The sequence below is a fragment of the Cicer arietinum genome, chromosome 4 (assembly GCF_000331145.2).
Source record: "Cicer arietinum cultivar CDC Frontier isolate Library 1 chromosome 4, Cicar.CDCFrontier_v2.0, whole genome shotgun sequence".
NCBI classification, from domain to species: Eukaryota; Viridiplantae; Streptophyta; class Magnoliopsida; order Fabales; family Fabaceae; genus Cicer; species Cicer arietinum.
In genome coordinates this window covers 42234073-42259980 of record NC_021163.2, presented here as the reverse complement: position 1 = coordinate 42259980, position 25908 = coordinate 42234073, and the positions used below count along the sequence as shown (strand labels likewise).

Here is a 25908-nt window from a genome sequence, read left to right as displayed (position 1 = left end):
GTCAATTTCTTTCACTATCGAGAAATGTTGGTTGCTTTCTCTAGTAATTTTCTAATAATTCGTGTTTGTTACTCAACAATCTAAAATTATTTCATTGTTAATTATTCTTATTATTAATCTTTAATTGATGGAGAAATTTGAAGGAGCAAATTCTATATAAGTGATGGTGAAATTTGAGAAGTGATGATGCCTAAAAAACTATGAAAGTGATGGAGAAATTTGAGTAGTAGTAGTTATCTTAATTTTCAGTCATCCTTTAAAACTGCATGCTATGTATTTGTGATATTGTCTATGTTAATAATAAGTCTAATGCTATAATTTTTTAAACACATTTGTCAATTTGAGTTTGTGATTTGTGTTGGTTGTTGCTTAATGTGTTCATACTCTTATGTTTGAAACTGTAAAATATATCTACTATTATAATGTTAAAGAAGTATAGTAAATAATAAACTTTGTAGATAGTAAAATTGTTTGTCAACAGTATCTTTGGGCTTGTTTATGCTTTTGCATAGATTAATGTCCTATTCGAGATAATTATGTCCACATCTTAATTAGTTTTAGAAGAGTTGATTTTGAAGCCATTGTTCTTGTTGTGGGTCAATGAAGTTCAAACTTACCATTTTCTCAACCGTTGTTAAATCCAATTTCTTAACCCATCTCACTCGTTTGGATGTGTCAGCTCCAGGTCCAAAATTCCCATGCTCTGCAAAAGTTACATGATCCCTGAACAAAAAGAAACAATAAGATACTTAATTTTTTTGGATCAACATAAAACATTTTTTAAGTTGCATAATCCTCCTCTTATGTTAGATATAAATTTAAAAGAAAAAAAAACATTTTTTGATTAGCTAAGAAAAAGAAGAAACTTACTCATGACTATCAAAGTTCCATGAATTCCAACCACTAGGTCGTACAACGTTGATCATATTGGTATTGTAAAACAACACTCTAGCACTCTTCTTCTAACTCCAATCTCTTGGCTACAATGGCGGTGGTTCCACCGCCGTCAATGTTGAGAATGCGTGTTTTGTTGGTGTCTTTACATTGAGAAAGCCATTTGTGTTCAAGTTTGGAGAAGATCTCTAGTGTGACTTTAGTGAGATCCATTATTTGAATGGCACTTAGTGAACGTGAATTTGTTTATTAATTGAGTTTTTAATTTCCGAATTTGATAGTGTTGAAGTTGCAGGTGTGTTGGAGTAATGTATAGAAGAGTGGAAGGTGAGATAGAAAAGAGTGTGTCACATATTAGTGATGAGAGGAATAAATGGGTGAGAGTTGTGTCCCGGTACTACCCTTTGCTCTCTTTGATTCTCTGTTTTTGTGAACAGAGTTGGTGAGAGTTAAAACAACAAGACTGAATGTTGTGTTCGGGGAAACTATAGTGTATATTGTTGGTCTTTTTTTGTTGGCAGATTGTTATTTGGTTCATTATGCCAACAATCAGAAGCTCCCACGCTGATCATACCAACAATGCTCTTGTACTGATTGTTCTGCTTCAATATGTCCTTAGATTGTACATGATTTTTCCATTAAGTTCACAGATTGTTAAAGCTACCGGTGTTGTCACAAAGACTGCTTGGGTTGGAGCTGCTTACAACCTTGTACTTTACATGTTAGCTAGTCATGTGTGTTGAGTTTTCTTCAATCACAAGTTACCTTTCATAATTTAAAGTTAGTTATCATGTCTCAACATTTCTAGATATTAAACATTATTATAAAAAAAAAAAAAAACAAATCATTTTCTTGTAGGTATTGAGGGCATCATGGTATTTGTTGTCAATTGAAAGGCATGCTACTTGTTGGAAATCTGAATGCAGAAATGAAAACCTACCTGTGAAATGTGTTCTTAACTACTTGGATTGTAGCACCTTAAATGACAATGATCGCATGAAGTGGGTGAATACTACTTTTGTGTTCAGTAACTGCAATCCTGAAAGTAGCACTAGTTTCAACCATGGAATTTTTGGAATAGCAGTTGAAAATAAAGTTCTTTCCTCTGGTTTTATAGAGAAGTATCTCTATTGTTTGTGGTGGGGCTTGCAGAACTTGAGGTTTGATTTTAGGATTTGATATCCAATTGAGTTGACTTATTTGAACGTATCTACTGGAATAAATACTTGTTAGACTGTTTGGGAGTGCTTATAGAAACAACTTATGACATGTCGATTAGTTGTTTTAAGTTTATTTCCTTAAGTATTTAAGATAGCTTATGAAAACAACTTCTGCTATAAATTGGGCTTTGTTATTTTTCATGAATTCTGCTTTGGCTATGGAAGATGATTGTCTTACACTTCACTTTATCCTATGTCCTGTTCTCTAAATTATCTTTCGTTGAAGAAACTATAGTGGACGATGAGTATGCCACTCGTGATGAACGTCAAAAAGGCATATGGGAGAATATTCAAACATAAGACTCGTAAGAAATAAAACGGTAATAATGATAATTTATCTTAATAAATTTCACATTATCCGTAATATTTACTTTGATGGTTTATATTTTTACCAATATATGATATGATTGCCTATAATTATTTTTCTCCATTATTTTGAAATATTATTAACCATTATTATTATTTTTTTAAAAGGACACATGAATAATTCGTCAGCTCGTTCGCAAAGTGTGAAGGGTACTCCATCTACACAAAGAAATGGTAGGCGCGGTACACATATGGCAAAGTTGAAACGTAAATATATGATAGGTAAGAAGTTATCGATTGATTTAGATCCATTGACTGGATTACCTTCAGGGATAAATAGGAAAAACTTTAAGGGTCATGTTGCTTCCCTTGCTCGAAGCTTTGTCAGTATTTTGGTGGATAATTGGGACGACGTAGATAGCGACTTGAAAAATCAGATATGGGAAGCTATTAAGATACTTGTAGTTTGGTGAATATTTTAGTATATATATGATTTCGTAAATATATTTTAATGTCATAAATGTACTTAACACTTTTACCTTTTTAGACAATGTAGTTGTCATTGGCAGTTGCTCGTTATTTGTCCTAAGAAGAATACTATAGTTTTCCTATGTTCGTTGGGATGGAACCAGATAAAAATATCACGCATATCGTTGATTTGTAAGTGTTTATTGTATTTCCGGTATATGTATTTCAAATGCACATTTAGATCTTTTTAGAAATGACTATGTTGACCTTCTACAAATTCAATTAAACATTGTTGTGTTGGCACAAAATAGAAATGCTAAGGCACATGCAAATGCACAAAATTTGAGTTTTAAAATTCTTTGCTTTTGTGATAGATACATATGTTGAACATTGTATCTAGTGGTCTTGTTGATTCATGGATGCGGGTATGTGATAGATTTTTTCAAAGTTAGTATTAATTAACTACTTATGATTTTTATGGTCACATGATTTAGATAACTTTGTTGTTTCAATGTTTATAATTCAGATATTTGGAGAATCAAAACCATTCGAAGATGAAGAAATGATGAATGTCCGACAATGTTGTGCAAACTTGATTCTTGAACTAATAGAAAATGCTTGAAGCACTTGTATCATTTTAGTATCTTTAGACTGTTAATAGAAGATAATGTTTCTTTTTTTTAACTAGTGACTATTATGTAGCTCTAAATTTGATAATTTAGATTTTGTAAAAAAATTATGACTCATTGTCATTGATTTTTGAATGTAAAGCTTCGTATGAAGTTTTGTGTTATATGGTTGAATGAGAAATTCTAGTTAATAGTGTAATATGTGAAATCATGAGGATGCATATTTAAGAGTGAAAGTTATGAAGAAAAAAAAATTAAAAAGTTAATTATTTAAATTGGTTGGCTCATCGATAAAATAAACAATTTTGAATATGACTTGTTATATTGGTTCAAATTTAACCGATGTAATAAATCAATTTTGAATTTGACTTGTTATATTGGTTCAAATTTAATCGATCTAATAGATTAATTTTGAATTTGACTTGTTATATTGGTTCAAATTCAACCGATCTAATAAATTATTTTTGAATGTGACTTGTTACATCTATTATTTTAGCTGATTAAATAATTAACTATTTATTACAACGCTTGATGTTAGATCGGACAAGAAACCAATCTAAAAAGTACATAGGAACCGATCTAACAAGGTTTAATTGCACTAGTGGGTCTTACATAGATCACCTAAGAAATTAAGGTTCATTGTTATTAAAAAAAGATTTTAAGGCAAGGAATCGGTCTTAATCTAGTTGGTTAATTTGACATGATCAAATAAGTTAGATTGTTAAAATAATGAATTAATAATTACATAGTCAATAAGAGATGATTCGAATTCCTAATCATTTTTTTTTTCATATTGAAATTTCGCTAGTTAATTTTAAATTTTTTCGGAACTATAAATCAATTGATTAATCATTTAATTATCTATATAATTACAACTTTGTTGCGCTGATTAAATTAATAACAAGGTATCACTTTATTACTTTAACGATTTAGTTCACTTACCATTTGCCAAAGAGTTGCTATTTAACTATGAATTCCTTAACTACTCTAAAAATAGATAATGCGTAAAAAATTTGTTTGATTGATAATGCGTGTATCAACACCGTACGGTTAAAAATTTGTTTGATCGATAATGCGTGTATCAACACCGTACAGTTAAAAACTTGTTTGGTTGATTATGTGTATTATAAATATTACAAATATTGATATTTTAGGCAAAAGTAATCATACTGGTCATAAATCGTGGCCTATAAACATGTAACCTTGCTCGATTAATTATGCGAATAATGTATGTTAACTCCCATTTTAAAAAATTTATGACGCCTAACGATCGACTCATCAGTGGTGGATCCAAGACCCTAGGTCAACAAGTACAAATTATTTTAATTATATATATATAATGTAAATTTTAGAATAAAAATCTTTTATATATATTATAATTTACAAGTATCATCTTTAATACTCTACATCCTCTCAATGAAATTTAAATAAAATCTGATCAAATTATCTATATTTAAAAAACTGATTGATCATATTTACTTGATACAATTTTAATAAATAAATAAATAAATAAATAAATATATTGCTTATATTATCTCTATGACTAATAAAGTGGTTCTTTAAAATAAAAATTAAATTAAATAAAAAGTAGTTAAAATTTGTTTATATTTTATTAAAAGTGTTTTATTTCATTGGAAATGGAGTGCATATTTTAAGTATATTTTATTTACGTTGTATCAATAACTTTTAACCGGTTGTTCTTTAGCTCAATGTCAAAGTTATAGCTTTTATCTCTCAAAACCACAATCGATTCTTTCGTAAAGCCATTTTGTTGAATAGTATTTGCAATTTGCAATTCGAATCCATATTCCTACGCACGCGTGTGCTTGTCTAGCCTCTTGCAGAGTCAATCTGATTTGATCAGTTTTACACTATTGACATTGGAAGCGTGCCACGCAGCTTGTGTTGGTGCATAAGGTGCAAAAGATAAATGTCAGAGTGTGCAAAATAAAAAAAAGATATTACGTGCAAATTTAAAAGTTGAGAGTGCAAATGCACACCCTATGTCCAACATAGGTTTGTCGATGCGGCTCGTCCTTTTTATTTCTTCTGTATATTTTTGTTGTAGATATTTGCATGTGTTTTTTCTTCTTCTTAAAATCGTATTTTTATGTGAATTGTTAATGGTTCTAAAAATATAAAAAATGAGTACAATTATCTAATTTATATGTTACATTAAGTTTTGATTTCGTCTTAAGCCTCTACGACTTTTGTGGGTTTATGTAGACTTGAGAAAAATTTGATCTACTCATATTCGATTGTTCCTTGTACACCTGATCCTACCTTGGCTAAAGAGAATTTGACAACACAAAATTCTTTGTACACATTATTCTACCTTGATTAAGGGGAATTCTATCAATAGTTCCATAAAACATAATTTTAATTCGTGAAAAAGTTTTTGAAATCGTTTTTATCCGCTACATACTCAAAATCTATACACTGTCTAGATTCGAGAAGTCGCCAAGTCTAACATGGTGAGTACTAAGATACCTGAACTCGCAATCATATTCACTTATTAGGTAATTACATGTGTCTCTACTCGTACTCATAATGTGAGTTTTTATCTCACCCATTGTGGATATTTTTTTAGGATATCCAATGGATGTGAGTCCAATTGTCATCTCTATGTGCATTAGAGTAATTTCCACGTCATGTCGAATATATATTTAGTCGGACCTTGATATTGGAGTTGTGTACTCGATTTGTGTTGAACTTCCCATGTAGATTGATCCATATTACATTTAGATTGGGCTTTTAAGCTATACCATTAAAATTCCATATTAAGTTCGTAGTCATATATATCATGAAAACACAATTGCAATATTTGAAGAGTATAATTATTATGTTTTATCATTATAAATAATTTTATAGGTCAATCCATCATATTTGTATAAATAAAATCCATATTTGAATTAAAAAGTTAATATATTTTATCTTAATTTTTAATCAACTGTTCCTTAAAAAATCAAATCGATGTAACGAATGAATGAATATGAAAGAATAATACAAATAATAAAAAAAAGGGTTTAGTGAATGTGTTCGATCATCCTTACTTCCTTCCAATGTATGTGTGACTGAAACGAAAAAGAAGATGTGGCAGCGCACCTTAGACACAACCCATCTCACTCTCAGAACAACCTTACTCCTTCGCTCCTTCCTCTTCTCTCCTCCTCCTTCTTCTTCTTATTATTCCTCTTTCACTTTCAGAACAATCACCACTCTCTCACAATCTCATTCTCACTCTTTTCTTCCGTTATCCCCAACAACAAAACTCACACAACAACATGTTTCCTTCACCACCCCCCATTTTCGCTCATCCATTATACGCTGCGTTTCGTCCTTTTCTACACTCGACTGGAACGACGCCGTTTCTTGCTCCGAGGTTGATGCTGACGTCACTCATGATGGAACCCTTGACCAAGATGCCAAACCTTCCATTCCTGTTAGAGCTTTCTTCTTCTCTACCAGGTACATACATGTCCAATTACGTTTTTAATCTATTCAATTAGTAATATTATTATTATTATTATTATTATTATTCGTTTTTGTGGTTTAGTAAAATTTAATATGAAATTGTAAAGTAAACAATAAGAATGGGGTTTTTGAACATTAGGAATGGTGAATTGGGTAATCGGTTAAGAAAGTTCTTCCAAATTAAAATTTTGTGGTCTCTTGTTTTTCAAGTGTTTTTGTTTTTGTTTTTGTTAAACATGTATTTAGAAAATTCATTCAGATAAAAAATGTTTTCGATAACATAGTAATTCTTTGGATCCTATTGAATTAAAAAAAATACTTGAATATGAATGGAAAAATTAATCAGTGTTTTAGGAGCTGTTTCCTTTGTGAAAATCTTTCCTGTTTTCATTTCCTAAATTATTTGTGTTTATTTTACCTTGATGAGAGACTTTTGAAGTAAACCATTATCATGAAGATAAGATGAAATGTTAGTAAATGAAAGATGCATATCCGGAAATAATGAGAATGATTTTTTGACATTTTCATTGTTTCTAGAAATGCAGACAATTGTTAACTTCAAAAATCTCTTACCTCCTTATTAATGAGTAAAATTAACACAATCAAAAAAATTAAAATAAGAAATATTTTCACAAATTAAACAGCCCCTTAGTGTGTGAATCATAGGTATAATTATGCAAGGTTTTATCCACAAGAAAGCTCAATTTGACACTTTAGCGGCACCGCTTTTATCTTCTAATGGAATAGTCTTTTGGGTTGGACTCTCCTCATGAGCTCAATTCTTACAATTGATGTTTTCATGGAGGGTTGAATTACAGAAATGGCTACCTATATTCTAGATTAAGGTAACTATTGAATATTGATAGATGAGTTAAATCACCAAAGGCGAAAGGGATACCACTTGGTCAGTGTCGATAGAGTGAAAGTTGTTGTGGACATCGTTTTTAAATGGGGGTGGCAATGTTATGAACCGCACATTCAGTAGATAAGAAAGCTCATGTGATACTTAAGCCATGAGGCTCTCCCACCTAATGAACTAATCTTTTGGATTGGGTTCTCCTCATGGGCTTAAGTCATAACATTATCATATTAATTCAACCGTTCTACTCCAAAATAAAGCAAAATCAAATGGAAGAAAACACACTACACAGAGAGTCTGTCAAATTTTAGTTGGAACCTTGCTTTGTTTTTGCATCAATGGCTGTAGACTTACCTGGACCAGTTTTCAAAAGTTTGCCAGCGGACAGGCCACGTTTCACTGGAGGGAGGGATGCCATTTTATCGCTGCCTTGCTGGTGAAAGTGCTAGAGTGAAAATTGGTCACAGCTTGTATGCCTGATTGCATTCAAAACTTTTCTCGTGACCTGATGAAACACGTTTGAAGAGGAAACTGGCTGAAACACAATTGGTCCTGCAGATTTGGGCCAGTTTTGAAAATTTTGCGGACATGTAAATTTGTGGGAGATCATACCTCAGACCGAGTTTACAAAACAAAAATTTTACAAGTGAATCAACCAATTTTCTCTATCGGAAATCAACAACTTGACGAGTTTGTGTTTGACAACAAATTTAGTATCTAATCTATACTTAGATCATAAACACATGTTTTAAAGTGAATTGTGGACAACTGTCTATATACTTAAATCGTGTAGCTTCTAACGCATTATCACATGTTTTACTTTTGGTCTCATTCACCTACACGTTGATTGCAATGAAGCACTCCTGTGATATGTTGAGCCTACATTACTGCTACTGCTTGGGTAGACACATCTTCTTCATGAGTCAGAACCATTGGTGCCTGAGATTAAGTAGCTGATCGCATCAGTGTGTATCATACTGCATTGGCCATAACCTGACCACCACTATAACTTTAAACCTATTTTCTTCAATATACAGTAACTGCGAGTTGCTGCATTGTAGGTTCAGTATTTCACATTTAATTTTTAAACTGGAACATGCTTTCAGTGCTTCAAAACAGTGCCCATTGATTGTTCTCAAAGAATTATGCTGGTATTTAAATAACTCAGGCTCGAGTGTGATATTCTAATGATGTTATTAGAGGAAATTAGAGGAAAACAGTTGTACTTTTTGAAAGAAAAATGATGCTCTCACACTTGTTGGGTATGAAAATAGTTAGAGAAGAGAAAAGCAAGAGAGAAAGTGATGTAGTGGGTGATGTTATCCATAAAGAAGAGAGATATAAAGGAAGAGGAGTAAAAGTGACGAGAAATAAAGGGGCGAACAAAATCATAGCCTTTTGTGAAAAATGGGCAACAAAGAATGTCTTCTTCAGTACAAGAAGATAGCATGAAATTCAGTTTTGAATTAAGAGCAGTTTTATCGATGGCAGATTAGGGTGGCCAGCCAAAAATCCACCATACAAGTATGGCATCGTGGCTTATGACAAAAACATGGCCTATAATAGGCAATATGGATGACAAAAATGCACCATGCCATAATGCCATGGTGCTGCCATGGCAGAAATATGACAACACTGATTAAGAGAGTAATAAGGTGTTAACAACTTATAAATTTAAAATGGTACAAAGACAATAAGTTTCACGATGATTCATACTTTTAATAAATAATTTATTTGAGTACAGAATGGTTACTTGGAAAGAAAATTATACTGTCTTCCCTTTCTCTCCGAAATCCTCCATGCAAACAAATTCTTAGGAAAATTAAAAAAGGGATAGGGCAAGTAATGCTGGATTTTCAGAACCAGATAATTAAATGTTGTTAACTACATGTGTGCTTTTTGTTTCATATATATATATATATATATATATTAATTTATACATCTCACTTTCATTTTGGATGTAGTGTTGATTTAAAAAGCTTGGTGGAGCAGAACAAACCAAACTTTGTTACACCCTCATCACGGATGACTAATTATGTTGTTCTCAAGTTTGGCAATCTTTGCGATTCTAAGGTATGTCTCAAGCTTGGTGTTCTGCCATGCTTTCTTTATTTTATATTGTTTTGTTATTATGAACATGCTGTCTAGGCAGTTAAATATACTGTATGAAGAGCAAAACTATAATTCGTAGTTACGTGGGTTCGATAATTGAAATGATGACAAAAAGATTTCATATATATACAAGAGAATAAGGTACTGATAATATGTAAAAGAAATAATATAGTAAAATCCTTAAATAAAACCTTACAGCTTAAAATTCGTTAATAATCAAAATATTCAAAACTGGACATTTATTAAATAATTCTGAAATAAAGTACGATTTAGACACTGCCTACTTATTCTCAATCTACTAACCTAATCTAATGAAATTACTCTTCTCAAAGGAGGTAAGACTTCTCAGCTCTCGACATCCTCAACGGTCTCAGTCTTTGAGAACATTTTCTTGTCACTTTTTGTTTGTTATGTATTTATCCTCAGTGCTGCATTAATTAAGATGTAGGTGTCTGAGGGATAATTTGTAGTCCTATGTTGACAGTTGAAACACATAAGTGCATTCAATCTATGTGCTTTCTTTTAATTTCATTTGGAGGAACGAGAGGTAGTGAAGAAGCTTAATGATCTCATATAATAACTATTAGGCTAGCTATCATTTCAGTTTTATTTATCAAAAACATCACGAGACCTAGCTCATACCTTTGGGATGTAATGTGATATGGATAGTGTCCCTTTAAAATGAGGTTTAAAGTACTCCTTTGACTTGAATATCAACCACAATGCTGACAATGATGTAGATGACAATAATCATTCAAACAAACATATTGTTTAGAATGGGTAAATAAAGTCAATAGCATTATTTAAAAATTAGAGCTCACTGTCTTCACTTTGTAAGCTATAACTATTTCTTCTTTCATTTTGTTATCCTTTCACAAGCTATTATGTCTGTCAAAAAAGGTTTCATGCAATGAATGATTATATGAATTTGTTTCAGGGTCCAGGTACTTCTTTCTCGAATGGAACGAATGGCTGTTACATGGTGGTTTTTCAGTATGGCTCCATTGTATTGTTTAATGTCTCTGAACATGAGGTGGATGGCTATTTGAAAATTGTTAGGGAGCATGCATCTGGTCTGCTTCCTGAAATGAGAAAGGATGGTGAGCTCTTATATCCAATTTAAAATTGAAAAGTTTTCAAGTTTTTCATGCACGAAATCCTGTAAACAGCATCTAAAGTTCTCAACGTTACTAATTTGTCAAGGCTATCTTTTTAAATACTTTTCCAAATTTTATAAAGAAAACGGAATTTATGATTCTATTCTAGAATGACTAAACTGTGAATGTTAGCATAATAACATGATGTAAAGGGAAACCTGATGCTATAAAGTTGCTGCCAATGTGTCAGATTCATTGGGGACTTATAACTTATTGTAGATATCCTTCTCTTGTATTTGCAAGTGGTTGATTCCACTACAACTTGAACCTGTAACTGTAAGATATCCTTCTATTGGGTTTATTAAATATGGATTAATTTTGGTTGATGTCAAAAGCAGATTACAAAAAATAGCCAGTTTCCATTAAGCTTCAATGGGTTGTGCTGAGCTTTATAACAATCCATTTTGACATTGATGGGTGGCATTTGTGTAAAACTGTAGTCTTAACATTTACACTGTGCACATGATTGCTGTTGTTGGAGTGATGTTTCTCAATCTAATTTTGTACACATGTAAATTTGTAAATGCTGTTTCTGTTTAGAAGCCACAGCTCAATGTTTATGGATATGGTGTTGGTGGTTCTCAATTTGCAAATATTTTAGTAAATAGAATGGAAAATATAGGCACTGTATTGAAAGGTTTCATAAATTTTGGAAATCCCTTTTCCCATTGTAACTTATTTTTTGAATAAAGTTATTTTTCCTTTTGATAAATTAGTAAATTATATGCAGATCAAAGGTCCCCCTCTAAGGGCAAGTGATTTATTTGGATGCAGGTTGTTTAAATTCTTTCCTCTGATGTGTGTCATGCATTTGTTACTTTATGGGAACTGTTATATTGTTTTTATGAATCAACTGTGCTTTAGTTTATTGAACTAATTTAGTAATTTTGGTATAGATGAGGCTAAAATTTTGGGGTAATGAGCTGCTCTTTGGTGCTTATGGTTAGTTCAACACTTGTATATTATGTAGATTTCTATGGCCTAGCAATTTATTTGGGTATTGGGATAAGATCATATGATTAGCTTTTATTTGGCGAGAAGCATATGACCTTTTAAGGTCATTTTCCCGACAGATCGGCTGAGGGATTGGAAGCTTTCTTCATTAATGTTTTCACTTTTATATTTTTAAAATTTATTTTATTTATTATTTTATCTTCTGATTGAGAATTCTGTTAGAGCTGGCATGACATAATAATATATCATTAAATAATCATTCATTTATTGATGGATTACAAGAAACACACCAGAAACAAACTAGAGATAGGATGGTCTTTGATTACAAATGATTCCCTTGCAAGATATTCGAGAGTCTTGGTCTCCCCCTTCTAAGAATTACAGAGCTTGGCCTCTCCCTTGGAATTTCTAATCAATAGCATCCTACCCTCTCTTTTGCAATAACTTATATTTTTGTTCTAAGTACATTAACATAACTGCCATAATTTAAATATAACTGCCATAACTTCTAATATTTACTAATAAGAGGTCTAACAATACTCCCCCCAAAAGAATCACCTTGTCCTCAAGGTGAAGAAAATAAAGAAATTGTTCCATGATATTCTTCCACAGTCCCAGTTAGTTTGAGACTCATTAACAATTCATAAGGATTTTTTGTTATTGTTGCTTGAAATCTTTCAAGAAGTGCACCAAGAAATTCATTCCACATTGGTTCTACTGCACAACTCGCACAATTGAAACCAATTTAGAGCCTTTTCCTCCATTGCATCCATGACTGCCTGAAGATTTTCTCGTTCATGACTCCTTTCAATTCAAAATTACGGTTGATTTTATTCACCCATCCAAATGCATCATATCCTGAGAGCCTCAATCTGTGCTTCCATCCTTTGTGTGTAAACCATGAAACAGCCCCAAGATCTTGTGCTCTGATACCAGTGTTAGAACTGGTATAACAGAATTAATAATATCACTAAATAATCATTCTTGTATTGATGGAACACAAGAAACACACCAGAAACAATAATAGAGATAGGATGGTCTATGATTACAAATGATTCCCTCCCAAGATATTCTAGAGTCGTGGTCTCTCCCTTCCAAGAATTAGAGAGTTTGGCCTCTCCCTCTCAATTTTTAATCAATAACCACCTACCCCCTTTTGCAATAATGTATCTTTTTGTTTTAATTACATTAACATAACTGCCATAATTTAAATATAACTACCATAACTTATAATATTTACTAATAAGAGGCCTAACAGATTCTTGCCCTCCAATTAGCAATTTTTTTCTTAATGAATTTTTTCTTACATATAAAAATGGATTTGGAAAGGTTGGATAACTGAAAAAATATTAAATGGTAGATTTTTTTAATGATTATGAGATTAAACTTTGTTCTTTGACGACGATAGAAAATGAGGCTCTAGGGTTGTTCTTTAAAGAATGTCTCTCTCCTCACACCCTATCCCTTACATTTTGCATATTCCCCTTTCGTACGCTCATTCTGTTACACCAGCTGCCACCTCATCCTTTCCTTTGTCTTTCTCACCCTTATTCACATAGTCCCTGCAAGCACCCTCATCTAGGCTAACTTCTCTATCAGTAAGAGTTTATTTATTGTGAAAAATGCTGGATAACTATGCTGTAAAATAGACCATACACTTTATTTAGTGTTCCAAACTCAAGTTTGTAGTTCTTGACTTCTTATTGTTGATTTTTTTATCATCTCAAATGATGAGATGGCTCCTTATTAAGGGTGCTTTTGATTTGCGAAATAGTCAGGTACTGGACAAACACAACTTTTTCTTTATTTCATTTTAATGTCTTAGAATAGAGCTTAAAGTAGTATACAGAGTAATATATGTATAAATGTTTACTTTTATAAAATATATTGATAATATATGTAAAAAGTATATTAAGCTGTTTCTGGTATATCCTTTGTGTTAATCCCTCCTTCATTCCTCTACTTCACTCCTTGAATAGGAATAATTCTCTTCTTAATACACTTGTGGAAGTTCAACATTCCCTCTAAAGGTCAAAAGTTATATTTGGACTCTACATTAATGATGTCTTTTCCAGGGTTTTAGGTTGCCTAATGCTCTTTTCTGTAATGCAAGTGTAATTTGTTGTGCTTGCATGGATTCTATTTCTCAAATATTTTTGCTGGTTTATAGATCACCTTTGGAATGTCATAGGTCCATGGATCGATTATTGATGGTTTATTTTATAGTTTTGATAGAAACAAAGACTAAATTTTTGCAGTGAGATGCGATCTATGCTACAATTTAGTGTATACAGTTAGAGCTAAACTCTTATTTTTGTTATGAGGTTTCTTTGCAAATCACTAGATTTTGGATAAGATTGGATATTTGTCATGTATTGGTTTTGTTGAATATGGCCTCTTTAGTGGTTATTGTTAACAGACTTTTTAAGGGATTTGGAATCTTCGTTGACTTGTTTTTTCTGTTTTTTGGAGTGTGGTACTCAAGGTTTTGCACACTTACAATTGCAACAGGATATACCCTTTTATTTTTCCTTGTGATGTAGCTTGGTTGTGATCCAAGTGATGGAGGACGTGAGTAATATTATGTTTAAGGAATTTTATGTCTATATGTCTGACAACCATAAAATATTTTAATTTTTCCTTTAAATTCTTGGGTTTTGAACTTATAGTTTTTGTATGCCATTTCCATCTTATTGGGATTACTTTATTTATTGATTATAAGTAAATTTTCAACTATCTCATAATGTTTTATAGGTTAACACGCTTTTAGATTTTTACACAATTTGATTTTACTCTGTTATGAGATATTAGAGTATGAAGTTAGAGAAAAACCAGCTTTAAGCACATGGATGCAAGGAGGACTTGATTACATAATGTTACAATACTTAGACGTTGATGGAATTCGGACTATTGGTAGTGTTCTAGGTCAGAGTATTGCTCTTGATTACTATGGCCGGCAGGTATGTTCTGCATGCGATATGGATTTTCTGATATTTGGATACACCATAAACTGGTGATGTTCCTCTAAGGGTTTAACAGCCCCCTTCCACTTGTATTCTAGGTTGATGGAATGGTTGCAGAATTTACAGACATAAATCGTGAGATGGAAGCGACTGGAAAATTCAAGATGCAAAGGAAAAAACTTTTCCAGTTGGTGGGCAAGGCAAATTCAAATCTTGCTGATGTGATTCTAAAGCTTGGACTATTTGAGAGGTAATAATTCTGTTCGTGGTAATATGGATCAAATGATGCCCACATTTCCTCCTTTAGTTTCATTTTTCTTTTATCTATTTGTTATACATAACCCTCAACACATGTGTTTGGTTGATATTGAAAACATAGTTTTCTGCTAGTTTTTCACATGTATAATTGCATATGCAGTTAACATGAGCTCCAGGACTTATGAAAATGCCATTCTGTAATATTTTTATATTGTTTTAACAGAGGTGGAAAGTCATGTGTGCCCTAAAGGTATATTAGAACACTACGAAAGAACACTTGAAGCAGACTTGAATCGTCAAAACATTTCTATGTCAACTGCTATTCTTGCAATTGCAATGGCTGTGCTTGCTTAATGATGTAGCTATGTTTTTTATTTGTTGAGATTTTCATTTGCGTATTCCAATAATTTGGTCTTGCCTGATGCTATCATAATCACATTGGAACCCTAGTGTGAATGAGTCAGTGAATTACACTGGTAAAACAGGGTAAAGTACAATAGTAAAGTAATTAATGTAACATAAAAAAGTAAATATAATCATGAAAGGAAATTAATGTGTGCGTGTGTGTTAACGCTCTCTCAAGTTGGATCACGTTAGTTATACACAGTTGGACTTAAGAATAGTCAGATCTCAAATATTATGTGTCTTTCAACTTAGAAAATTTTAAATGGTGTTTACAGATCAGATATCGCTTGGAAAGATGCAAAATATGGTCAGATATGGGAGTATCTCAGGGATGAATTTGAGTTAACTCAGAGATTTGCAAGTCTTGATTTCAAGTTGAAATTTGTGGAGGTTTATTTTCTGGCTTTAAAAATTCTCACTTCATTCTTTATCTGAACCTATAGAACATATCTCTTTTTGTTTATAACTTTTTCCTTTTTTAATTTTGCAGCACAATATCCGATTTCTACAAGAAATTCTTCAAAACAGGAAATCAGATTTCCTAGAGTGGCTCATCATTGCATTGATTGGGGCTGAAATTCTGCTGTCTTTATATGACATTGTTCAACGATCTGCGATGAATCTTTAGCATCATTTTTTTCTGGTGGAAGGTTGTGTTATTTGGTACAAAAACACACAATCTGCCAATCAACAAATCCCGGAGAATAAGAGATAATGAGCAACCAGCAGTAAAATACATGAGCAGAGTGATCAAACGATTATGGTTATACTTATGCAACTTTGTTGCACAAAATTTCATTTATATTTATTTATTTTCCCTTTTCGGGGGCATGTAAGAACAGCTTGTTTTTGAATGGGTGTAGCATTACAGTACTAGGTGCTACTCATCGAAATACCACTTGTAAATAGCAATTCGAAATTATTCTAATTCGGTACTTTACTAGTTAGTTTGTATAACTTATACTGTGTCTGCAATATAAATCAACTCTGTTCTATTGCATCAGTTAAGTATTCAGTTTAGTTTTGAGAACTTAGGAAGTTGCTAATTTTTACCACCTATTAATGATCAAAGTTAACTTGGATCCTCTTCATTTAAACACATGACTTTCCGCCTGAATCATTAATGGAAAACGGTGAAACTAGTCTCTAATTTGGTAATTAAGTTTCAATGATGCCTAAAGCTTGGAGACTATCTAGTTTCATTTTTTTTTGTCTGTAATTCTTGTGAGTAATTCAACATTTTTTTAGCAGCATGATTCGAAGTAAACCTCTGCTCTTGTTCAATAAAGAGATGCGTATAAATGATCATTAACAACTTCTAACTGTCCTCTCAGTGTGGAGGAGTGCCTTAAGAACCAAAGTAGGTGTCGGACTCCATGGAATCTGTAGACACTATTCAATCTGAAAATTCAAAATCAACATTAATTTTTAATGCAACCTCTATCAGCACAAACAGTTCAAAACTTACATGGAAATGTGACAAGTGTAACATACGTGGATGTTGCAGAGAACTAAAAGAGGAAGAAGATTTAAGAAAAGCCTCACACCAACCTCACCAACTTCCCACAACAACAACAAAATAACTCTTGATTCTCTTATTTCTCAATTCTCAAGCTTAGTGTTCTTATTCTCTCGTTGAACCATTGCGCATCAGAATCGCGAGACTCAAATTCCTTCCATCGCAAACACATAATCATGAAGTTTTGCATAGGTTCATGAACCAGATTTAAATGGGTGGGAGCGAGAAATCAAAGGCTATGGCTTTGGGTCGTTTGGTTCAATCTCTCACGGTTGTGAAGATGGAAGAGACGGGGACAGGGATGATGGTGGAAGAGAGAGAAAAAGAAAAGCATATGAAATGGATTTTGGAAGAGGGATTCGTGGGTGAGGTCAAGAATGAGTAAGATAGGGTGTGGTTTAAAAGTAGAGTGGTTGTGATGGTGTTGACATATGAAAATGATAATAATCAAAATTAGATAAACCTATACTCGATTATAAGTTTAAAATGAATTTGTGTTTGGTCCAACATGTTTCAACAATGAGTAAGATGATTTTTGAATTTAGGAATAGGTGATTTTTTATTCATAATAAGTAAAGTAAATGCAAGACAAATGGAAATCAGATACACACATTCAAAAAACCAAATTAATCATTAAAATCTCTAAATCATGCTTGTTAATCATTACAAAAAATATGCAAAAGTGTACCTAGATTCATGATGGCCAAAATAATGATGCAATTTCATCTTAAAGATCAAAATCCACTTTCACTGAGAGAAGTCTTAAACTTTCTATTTTTGTCTCTTTGTGATAATGCAATATCTACAAAGAGAGCTATTGATGTGTGTGACTTAGAGATTGAGATGCTCCACCGTCCTATTGATGAAACCTAAATGACTAATGTAACTCGGATATATATATAAACACTCTTCATAGAAATAAAGTACGGAGGAATTTAAAGTTAAATACATGATACATTATTTCAAAAACATTTATATATACATATATCACAAAAATAATGTGCCTATGGATTCATTAATATTGCACAATACATATTAGATAAATTATTCAAATATAGTTTACAAATGAATCAAACTAAAAGATTTCAAAAGATATTTGTCTATCCAAACAAAACAACACTCATCATTAAGCGACTTTGGTGTCTCCATTACCAACTATATCAAAAGTAGAAAGAGGAAAACCATCTTCACCTACAACTCTTCTTCAATAGGATCTAAAATTATTGATAAAAGAAATAAAGACAAAGTACAAAGGGACTATGAATCACATATCACCATAAAATGAGAATGATATAGCTAAGTACTTAATATATTAGGTCCCATAACACATACAAAAACATGTTAACCATCCTTAAATTTATGTCTTCGGTCATAACCTATCCAACCAATGCATCCCGAACTATATGCTAATTCATACATAAGTCAATCCTAATACTTTAATGCTTATACAAGATGTATCTAGAACCATCAGACTTCTCGTGGAGTCTTTGGATAGTATTAATTGATTTTATAGATATCTCATAAATGAGTATGAATCTATAACTTCTATGTAAAGATGTAGCAAATGACTAAGTGTAGCAAAACTTTCAACCTCATGTGTCCTGTTATAATGACACACAATAATGAACTTACATATCACATGTATGCAACTACATGAGTTTCTCACTTAATATGCTTATTAAAGTCATGGAAATTCATACTACAAGTATGACCTTGTCATTTATTTTAATAAATACAAAACAGAACATCAAGTGGCATCAAGAGCTTTGGTTATTCTTGTTTAAAAGGTGTAAAAATCACAAGAGTTATTCCTAATGGCTAACCCTCAATCTAAGGGTGCGTATAATAGAGTCCTCGTATTCAAAGGAGAAAATTATGGAGTGACTTGGATAGCCTATCTAGCCAATGCATCACAAACTATATGTTAATTAAGACCCAAACCAATCCTAATGTCTTATCTTGTCAATGGGATTTCTACCCAAAGGAAGGAAGAATGAGGATGACATATGTTTCTTGTCATATTATCCACCGTAACTTGGGTGCTGAAGTGTCAAGCTAATGACAATAAAGAAGTGTTTCATGGGAGGCAACCCAAACATTTTCCTTAATTTCTTGATTTCTTTATGATTACTTGTTTTGTTCTAACTTTTAAGTATGAGAATTGAATTGGGAATGGTAAGTTGATGTGTTTGACAGGTTGTAAAGTTGAGTCTCACTCTCAACTCATGGTTTAACAGTGAAGGAAAAGAAGCAGTGCATGAATGTTGTAGCAGGCAAATGTTATGGAAAACCAAGCTACTGTAGCCTATAGATGTTGTGCAAAACCATAATATTGTAGCATTGCTACAACATCTGTTAGGGCAATATCATCTTCTTTCTATATTCTCTCTATTACTTTAACTTAATTGTTAGATATTTTCTAGTATAATTTAGCGTTATATTGCTTTTACTAAATTCCATCTCCCTTTTCAAATTTTAGCATAAGTAGTGGCAACACTACTTCTACTATAAGAATGGGGGAGAGGATGGTATTGTTTTTTTAGTCTTAGGAATGGTTGTTGTGCTTTAATCTGAATAAACTCTAATTTTGTTGGGACCTTAGATTTGAACTCTAGAAGTTTTTCCACTTTTAGTTATACTTTTTGTGAAAAGGTTTAAGGTACTCTAGGATATATCAAGACATAAGCTATTAAGAAAATTTTCAATTGAATTAAGCATTTAGCATAAGATATACCATTTGTTAATAATCAGTGTATGGAAAAAGTGTGACACCTTAGTCATATAAGAAAGAAAAGAGAAAAAGAAGACTCACTTCTCTAAATAGTAATTGAGTGGTCTTCACACCATTATTTGCGTCAAAAGGTAGTGATAAAAAGTGTTTTATTGAGTAGTAATTGAGTGATCTTCACCCCTTGGCTCATGTCAAAAGGTGGAGCAATAAAAAAAATGAGAATGTTGAAAAAAGTGATTAAGATGTCTGGTAAATAAATGAAAAATTCAAAATGCCCAATAGAAAAATAAAAACTGTGTACTTTGTGTTGGAGGTAAAATTCTTGAAAGAAATATATTCATTGTGAGAGTTGAGTGAACTCCTAAAATACTAGATGTTTTGAATCATAAAGTAGAATTGCACACACACATAGAACTATGAGGATGACCTTGAATAACATGAAAGGTGTAGATGTTTTACTTTTTTTGTTTTTGATAAATGGAGAGGTCTCTGTTTAGTCATCACTCGAAGATGAGCAATGATTCAATTTTGGGGATGTAATAACTCTTAAATAAATGAGTTATTTCCCACTTTTTAGACTTTACTTGAGAATATATTTTTATTAAATTACTAATTTTTAGTATTCTTAATATAATATTTGATTAAATGCTATTTTTATTAGATTAGACTAGTTTAAGTTGGAATTATGTTGTTTGGTGTTGATTTGATGCATAAAATAATTAATTGACTATAGTATAAGTAAAATACTACAACATCCATGCGAGATAGCAAGACAACAACAAATTGTGGGTCCAGAACATGATAATCTTATCATAAGGACACAAGGAGAGCAATAATTGAATATTCCAGTTGTCCGTTACCTTTATTTCATTTGGCCAAAACATCGCTCCATCATTAGAAGAGAAAAAAGTGATCTAAAACTCTCCTATAAAAAGGACAACAACTGCAAACTTGAAAAAACGGTGGAGGAAAACCTAATTTTCAGAGTCTCACAATAGACCTAACATATACCATCGCTCCATCATTGCCCTTCATTTCCACCTTATTTGGAAGCCATTGTAGTTAGTTTTGGAGCTTGAACTTGAGGAAGGAGGACAAAAACTGATTACTGCAATGAACCCTATGACAACTACTGTTGTAACTTGTATTTCTACTCTATCAATTGATTCTTACTGTAACATTATTTATGTAATGACTTCATTATCGTTCCATTTTATTTCCGTTTCTAAACTCATTATGAGCTAAACCTTCTTTAGTTAAAGAACAATGTTTTTGTAAGTAAGATTTACGGGTTAAGATGTTTATGGCATGTTTAACATTTATTTAATCAAGATGATTTAATTCTGAATCAGCTCACCTTAGATTTAATGCTAGTTTTGGAACTTGGGAAATGGAAAAAGTGGATTTGCTTGTTTAATATTGATTAAGTAAAGATGCTTGGACAAGTGGTTGATATTTAATAACTAGGAATAATAGTTAAGTCCATAGAATGAAAGAGAAACTATAAATTGTAGAGTGGTTGGACATCAACATAAGTGATAAACGGGGAATTAATTTTCAAGAAGAAAAAGTTATCTAATGTTTTAAAAAATAATAGCATGTTCTCTTCATATTATTACAAATTAATAACGTCATGATAGAAAAAGCATGTCCTATGTAGAAAATTATAAGGGACAAAAGACCTTCTAGGATAACAATAAAGGACCAAAACATATTTGAGTCTCTAAGGATAAAATCATTTATGTTGCAAAAATATTTAGTAACAAAATTAAGATAGCAATCTTGGTACTTGAACATTGGATGTTTACATCACATGACATGAGAAAAACATATGTTTGAAGACCTAATCGTCATGTATGACTACCAATGAAACAAACCAAATCGAAAATAGTTCAAGAGTGGATTTTGAGAATTAGCTCATTGAACTTGGTTGGTGAACCAAATGGGTCGAACATAAGATGAAAATTGAGCTCGGTAAATAAATGCGTTCATACATACATACATACATACATACATACATACATACATACATACATACATACATACATACATACATACATACATACATACATACATACATACATACATACATACTTACATACATACATACATACATACATACATACATACATACATACATACATACATACATACATACATACATACATACATACATACATACATACATACATACATACATACATACATACATACATACTTACTGCGGTGGAAAAAGGGCCGGGTTGGGCGAGTTCGCGCCCGAAAACACCAATCCGCCAAATCTGCGGGTGCAATTTAAACACCTACTTCTACCCATGCTAGAGTTCGGTTTGGTCGGTTCTCGGGTATTCGGTTTAAGAGGGTTGTCGGTTCGGTTCGTTCAGGTTAATTTGGTCATCCTTAATTTTTTGACTCAATTGGACATTTTTTTATTCAATTGGGATTGTTTTTATCAGGTTGTTTTTGGTCCAATTATCTGTACAAAGATAATAAGTGATAATCTTAGTGAATGTTGACTGCCACTAACCACCGTTGGTCGCCGTTAAGACTTTAAGGAATTAGGGTTTGTTGGTGTAACGTGAGCTTTGTGTGTGTGATGAGAGAACTAGGGTTCGAGGGTTTGAAAGGATGACTAATGATAGATAATGAAATTATGGTTGTGGGTGGGATTGTGTGAGACTGTGAGTTTGATTGAAATTAGAGTTGGATTATTTTCATGGGCCGAATCAAATTGGACTTGGTTATCCAATCCAACACTTAAAATAATAATAATAAATATTATAAAATGTATTCGGGTGGGTCGGTCACCGCCGATCCAAAACACATGACCTGAACCCGCCTGCGCCTACCCTATTGGGCCCTCTTATGCTACCCGTATGAGTCATTGGGCCCGACCCAACCTGCCCAATTCACCTCACCTGTTGTGGGCAAGGGCCGATATATCATATTTGTCCATCCTTATATACATACGAACATACAAAGATATAAGGGTGAATAACGAGCTAGGTTGGGTGAGTTCAGGCTTAAAAACACAATTCGTCCCAATTTGCGGGTGCTGTTTAAACACCCAATTTCACTCATGTCAGAGTTCGGTTTGGTCGGTTCTCGGGTATTCGGTTTAAGCGGATTGTTGGTTCGGTTTATTTAGGTTAATTGAGCCATCCTTGATTTTTTGACACAATTGAGCATTTTTTTTTATTCAATTGTGACTTTTTTATCATGTTATTTTTGGTCCAATTATCTGTACTATTTAAAAGAATTTTTAAATAAATCTGTTGGCTAAAAGAATTTGTTTGGCCATTATGTTAATTTTTATTAAGCTTTAGTACAATAAAAGAAGTTGTTGGCTCAAATAATTTGTTTGGCCATTGAACATTTTTATATATATATTTTTTCATAGGTTAAGTAACATTTTTATTTTAAAGTTAACAACATATACATATTGTTCTTCTTCCAGCAATAATAAAATCCAAAAATTAAAGGATTTTGCCTTTAAAATTATCTACCAACATTGTTGAGAGTTCCACACTCATAAGAATAAATAAATATAAATTATTACAACACCACATAAATATTTTAATTAAAATAAATATAAAACAATACAACATTATGGATATTAGTGTTTTTAATAGTTGTATTCAACATGAAGATTATTGCATCTGCTAATGGAAAACAATACAACAATTATGATATTTAAACTTATTTAAGAAAGAATAAAAACAAGACATCAATTAACATGCAAACTATAAAAATGAATAGAAATATTATAGTATAATTCTAAATAGAAAGTAGAATAAAAGAATCACAATAGATATTAGAGTCATATATAAAATCATAAAAGTAATGAATCAAAAACATAATATATAGTAATTTAGTTTAATCAAATAAACATAAAACTGAATCAGCAAATAAAAAGATAATTAAATATACATTTTTTTAACAACAATCCTAAACCATCAAAATGAATCATAATATTTATAACAAAGATGAAAAAAGATGAAAACACAACCGTAATTATGCACACAAAAAAAAGTTAAATCAAATCCTAATTCAACACTTAAAATAATAATAATAAATATTATAAACTGTATTCGGGCGGCCCGGTCACCGTCGATCCAAAAACCATGACCCGAACCCGCTCGCGTCTACCCCTTTGTACCCTCTGGTGCTACTTGTATGACCCGTTGGGCCCAATCCAACCCGCCCAATTCACGTCACCCGTTGTGGGTTGTAACACTCCGTTTTTCAAAGCGAGGGTATATTTTTTTTTTCCAAAAGAGATTCATAAAAACAAAGGAATAAAGAAGAAAATACTTTTGGATAAACATTTAAGTCGTAACACAACGACAAATAAGTCAACAGAATTTACAAGCAGCGGAAAAGTTTCTCCAAATATAATTCCAAAGCATTTACACAAATACAAATGGTACATGGAACCCATTCAAATAAGATGTCAAACTGACAATATTAGTATCAATACAGTTTTCCAAACTAAAATACTCCAACCCAAAAAGAAGGACGTCTAGTCCCTATACATCAACCTAATCTGATCATCCTACCAAAAAAACTATACACCCTGAGTGATCTCCACGCGCCCCGTGAGATCCTCCTCACGTAGCTCCAGTCAAGCATTCCCATCCGTAGGGTACGAACTAGTAGGATCGTCCTGGCTCTCATCTGAGGGCAAAGCCCAGATTTCCACAATAGTTGTAAAGGGTCGCCAACCTAAATTAACAGATAACACATAACATTTAAGTTTTAAATGCACAAAATAACCTTTCAACTAAGTATGCACCTTAAAAGGGTTTCCATATGCCAAACATGCATAAACAAGGTTGAAAAATGAAGTTTTTAACAAAACAACATTGTTGTATTCGAATACAGCATCTCTGTATTCGAATACAAGGCTGTTTCAGCATTCAGCAGAAAAAACATGTATGTATTCGAATACAACAGTCTGTATTCGACTACACAGTAAGTCAATAGCAAAACAACATGTCTGTATTCGAATACAGTAGTCTGTATTCGACTACACAGTAAGTCAGTGGCAAAAACAACATGTCTGTATTCGAATACAGCTTTCTGTATTCGAATACACATCACACAGCAACAGGAAAATAGCAAAAATCAGCAAAATTCAGCTTTTTAAAGGGTTTCGAAACCAATCAACACTTACACACAAATCCAAACAATCACACTTAGCAATTATAGCGCAATCACCACGACATCTTGAGTTTCGAAATAGTATTGCAATCAAACATGCTATCACCAAATTCCAAAACATAACACTTAACACTTATAACACAATTACTACAACATCATGGGTTTCGAAATGGTATTGCAATCAAACATGTTATCACCAAATTCCAAAACATAACACTTAACACTTATAACACAATTACTACAACATCATGGGTTTCGAAATGGTATTGCAATCAAACATGTTATCACCAAATTCCAAAACATACACTTAACACTTATAACACAATACTACACAGACAAAATGAACCAACAATTCACAATTTAACAGGGTGTAGTCTCTCACGGACAAACACCTGTGCAGTCTCTCACGGACAAACACAATTTACCAAGAAACGTAAGTCGTAAACGTACTACCTATCACGGGTCCGTACTATTTACCGAAGTGCCACCTATCACGGGTCTGCACAACTTACCAAACGTAAATCGTAAACGTATTGCCTATCACGGGCCCGTACCGTTTACCAAGGTGCCAGAGATTCCCGATTCTTAATTCTCATTTAACTTAAACCAGGGCGTAGTCTCTCACGGACAAACCCATGTGCAGTCTCTCACGGACAAACACAATCCACCAAGGAACGTAAGTCGTAAACGTACTACCTATCACGGGTCCGTACCGTTTACCGAGGTGCCACCTATCCCGGGTCAGCACAACTTACCAAACGTAAATCGTAAACATACTGCCTATCACGGGCCCGTA

The 25908-nt window shown here is 32.5% G+C and overlaps 2 protein-coding genes and 1 long non-coding RNA gene across 3 annotated transcripts; 2 read left to right on the top strand and 1 right to left on the bottom strand.

Moving 5' to 3' along the window:
* Nucleotides 1-1202: 1202 nt before the first annotated feature.
* Nucleotides 1203-2414, top strand: LOC140920065 (probable cyclic nucleotide-gated ion channel 14). The gene is made up of 5 exons (XM_073367379.1): nt 1203-1221; nt 1332-1336; nt 1416-1604; nt 1753-1989; nt 2280-2414. The coding sequence occupies exons 1-5, from the start codon at nt 1203-1205 to the stop codon at nt 2412-2414; spliced, it is 585 nt and encodes a 194-aa protein (XP_073223480.1).
* A 4113-nt stretch (nt 2415-6527) lies between these two features.
* LOC101514993 (protein RETARDED ROOT GROWTH-LIKE) lies at nt 6528-16702 on the top strand. Its single transcript, XM_004514703.4, has 7 exons — nt 6528-6985; nt 9815-9923; nt 10900-11062; nt 14885-15033; nt 15135-15286; nt 15975-16089; nt 16190-16702. The coding sequence occupies exons 1-7, from the start codon at nt 6609-6611 to the stop codon at nt 16325-16327; spliced, it is 1203 nt and encodes a 400-aa protein (XP_004514760.1). The 5' UTR covers nt 6528-6608; the 3' UTR covers nt 16328-16702.
* LOC101515318 (uncharacterized) lies at nt 16167-17716 on the bottom strand. The gene is made up of 2 exons (XR_190425.4): nt 17194-17716; nt 16167-17100 (listed from the first exon to the last, which is right to left on the bottom strand). It is a non-coding gene; the product is annotated as an uncharacterized lncRNA (long non-coding RNA).
* Between the last annotated feature and the right edge of the window lie 8192 nt (nt 17717-25908).

Excerpts from the sequence above, each read along its gene's own strand:
- LOC140920065 (XM_073367379.1), top strand. Across the intron at positions 1,605-1,752 it reads TTGGAGCTGCTTACAACCTT|GTATTGAGGGCATCATGGTA; the intron begins GTACTTTACATG and ends ATTTTCTTGTAG. Across the intron at positions 1,990-2,279 it reads GAATAGCAGTTGAAAATAAA|ATGATTGTCTTACACTTCAC; the intron begins GTTCTTTCCTCT and ends TGGCTATGGAAG.
- LOC101514993 (XM_004514703.4), top strand. The coding sequence starts at position 6,609 with ATGTGGCAGCGCACCTTAGACACAACCCATCTCACTCTCAGAACAACC. Across the intron at positions 15,034-15,134 it reads TTGATTACTATGGCCGGCAG|GTTGATGGAATGGTTGCAGA; the intron begins GTATGTTCTGCA and ends CTTGTATTCTAG. Across the intron at positions 16,090-16,189 it reads TCAAGTTGAAATTTGTGGAG|CACAATATCCGATTTCTACA; the intron begins GTTTATTTTCTG and ends TTAATTTTGCAG.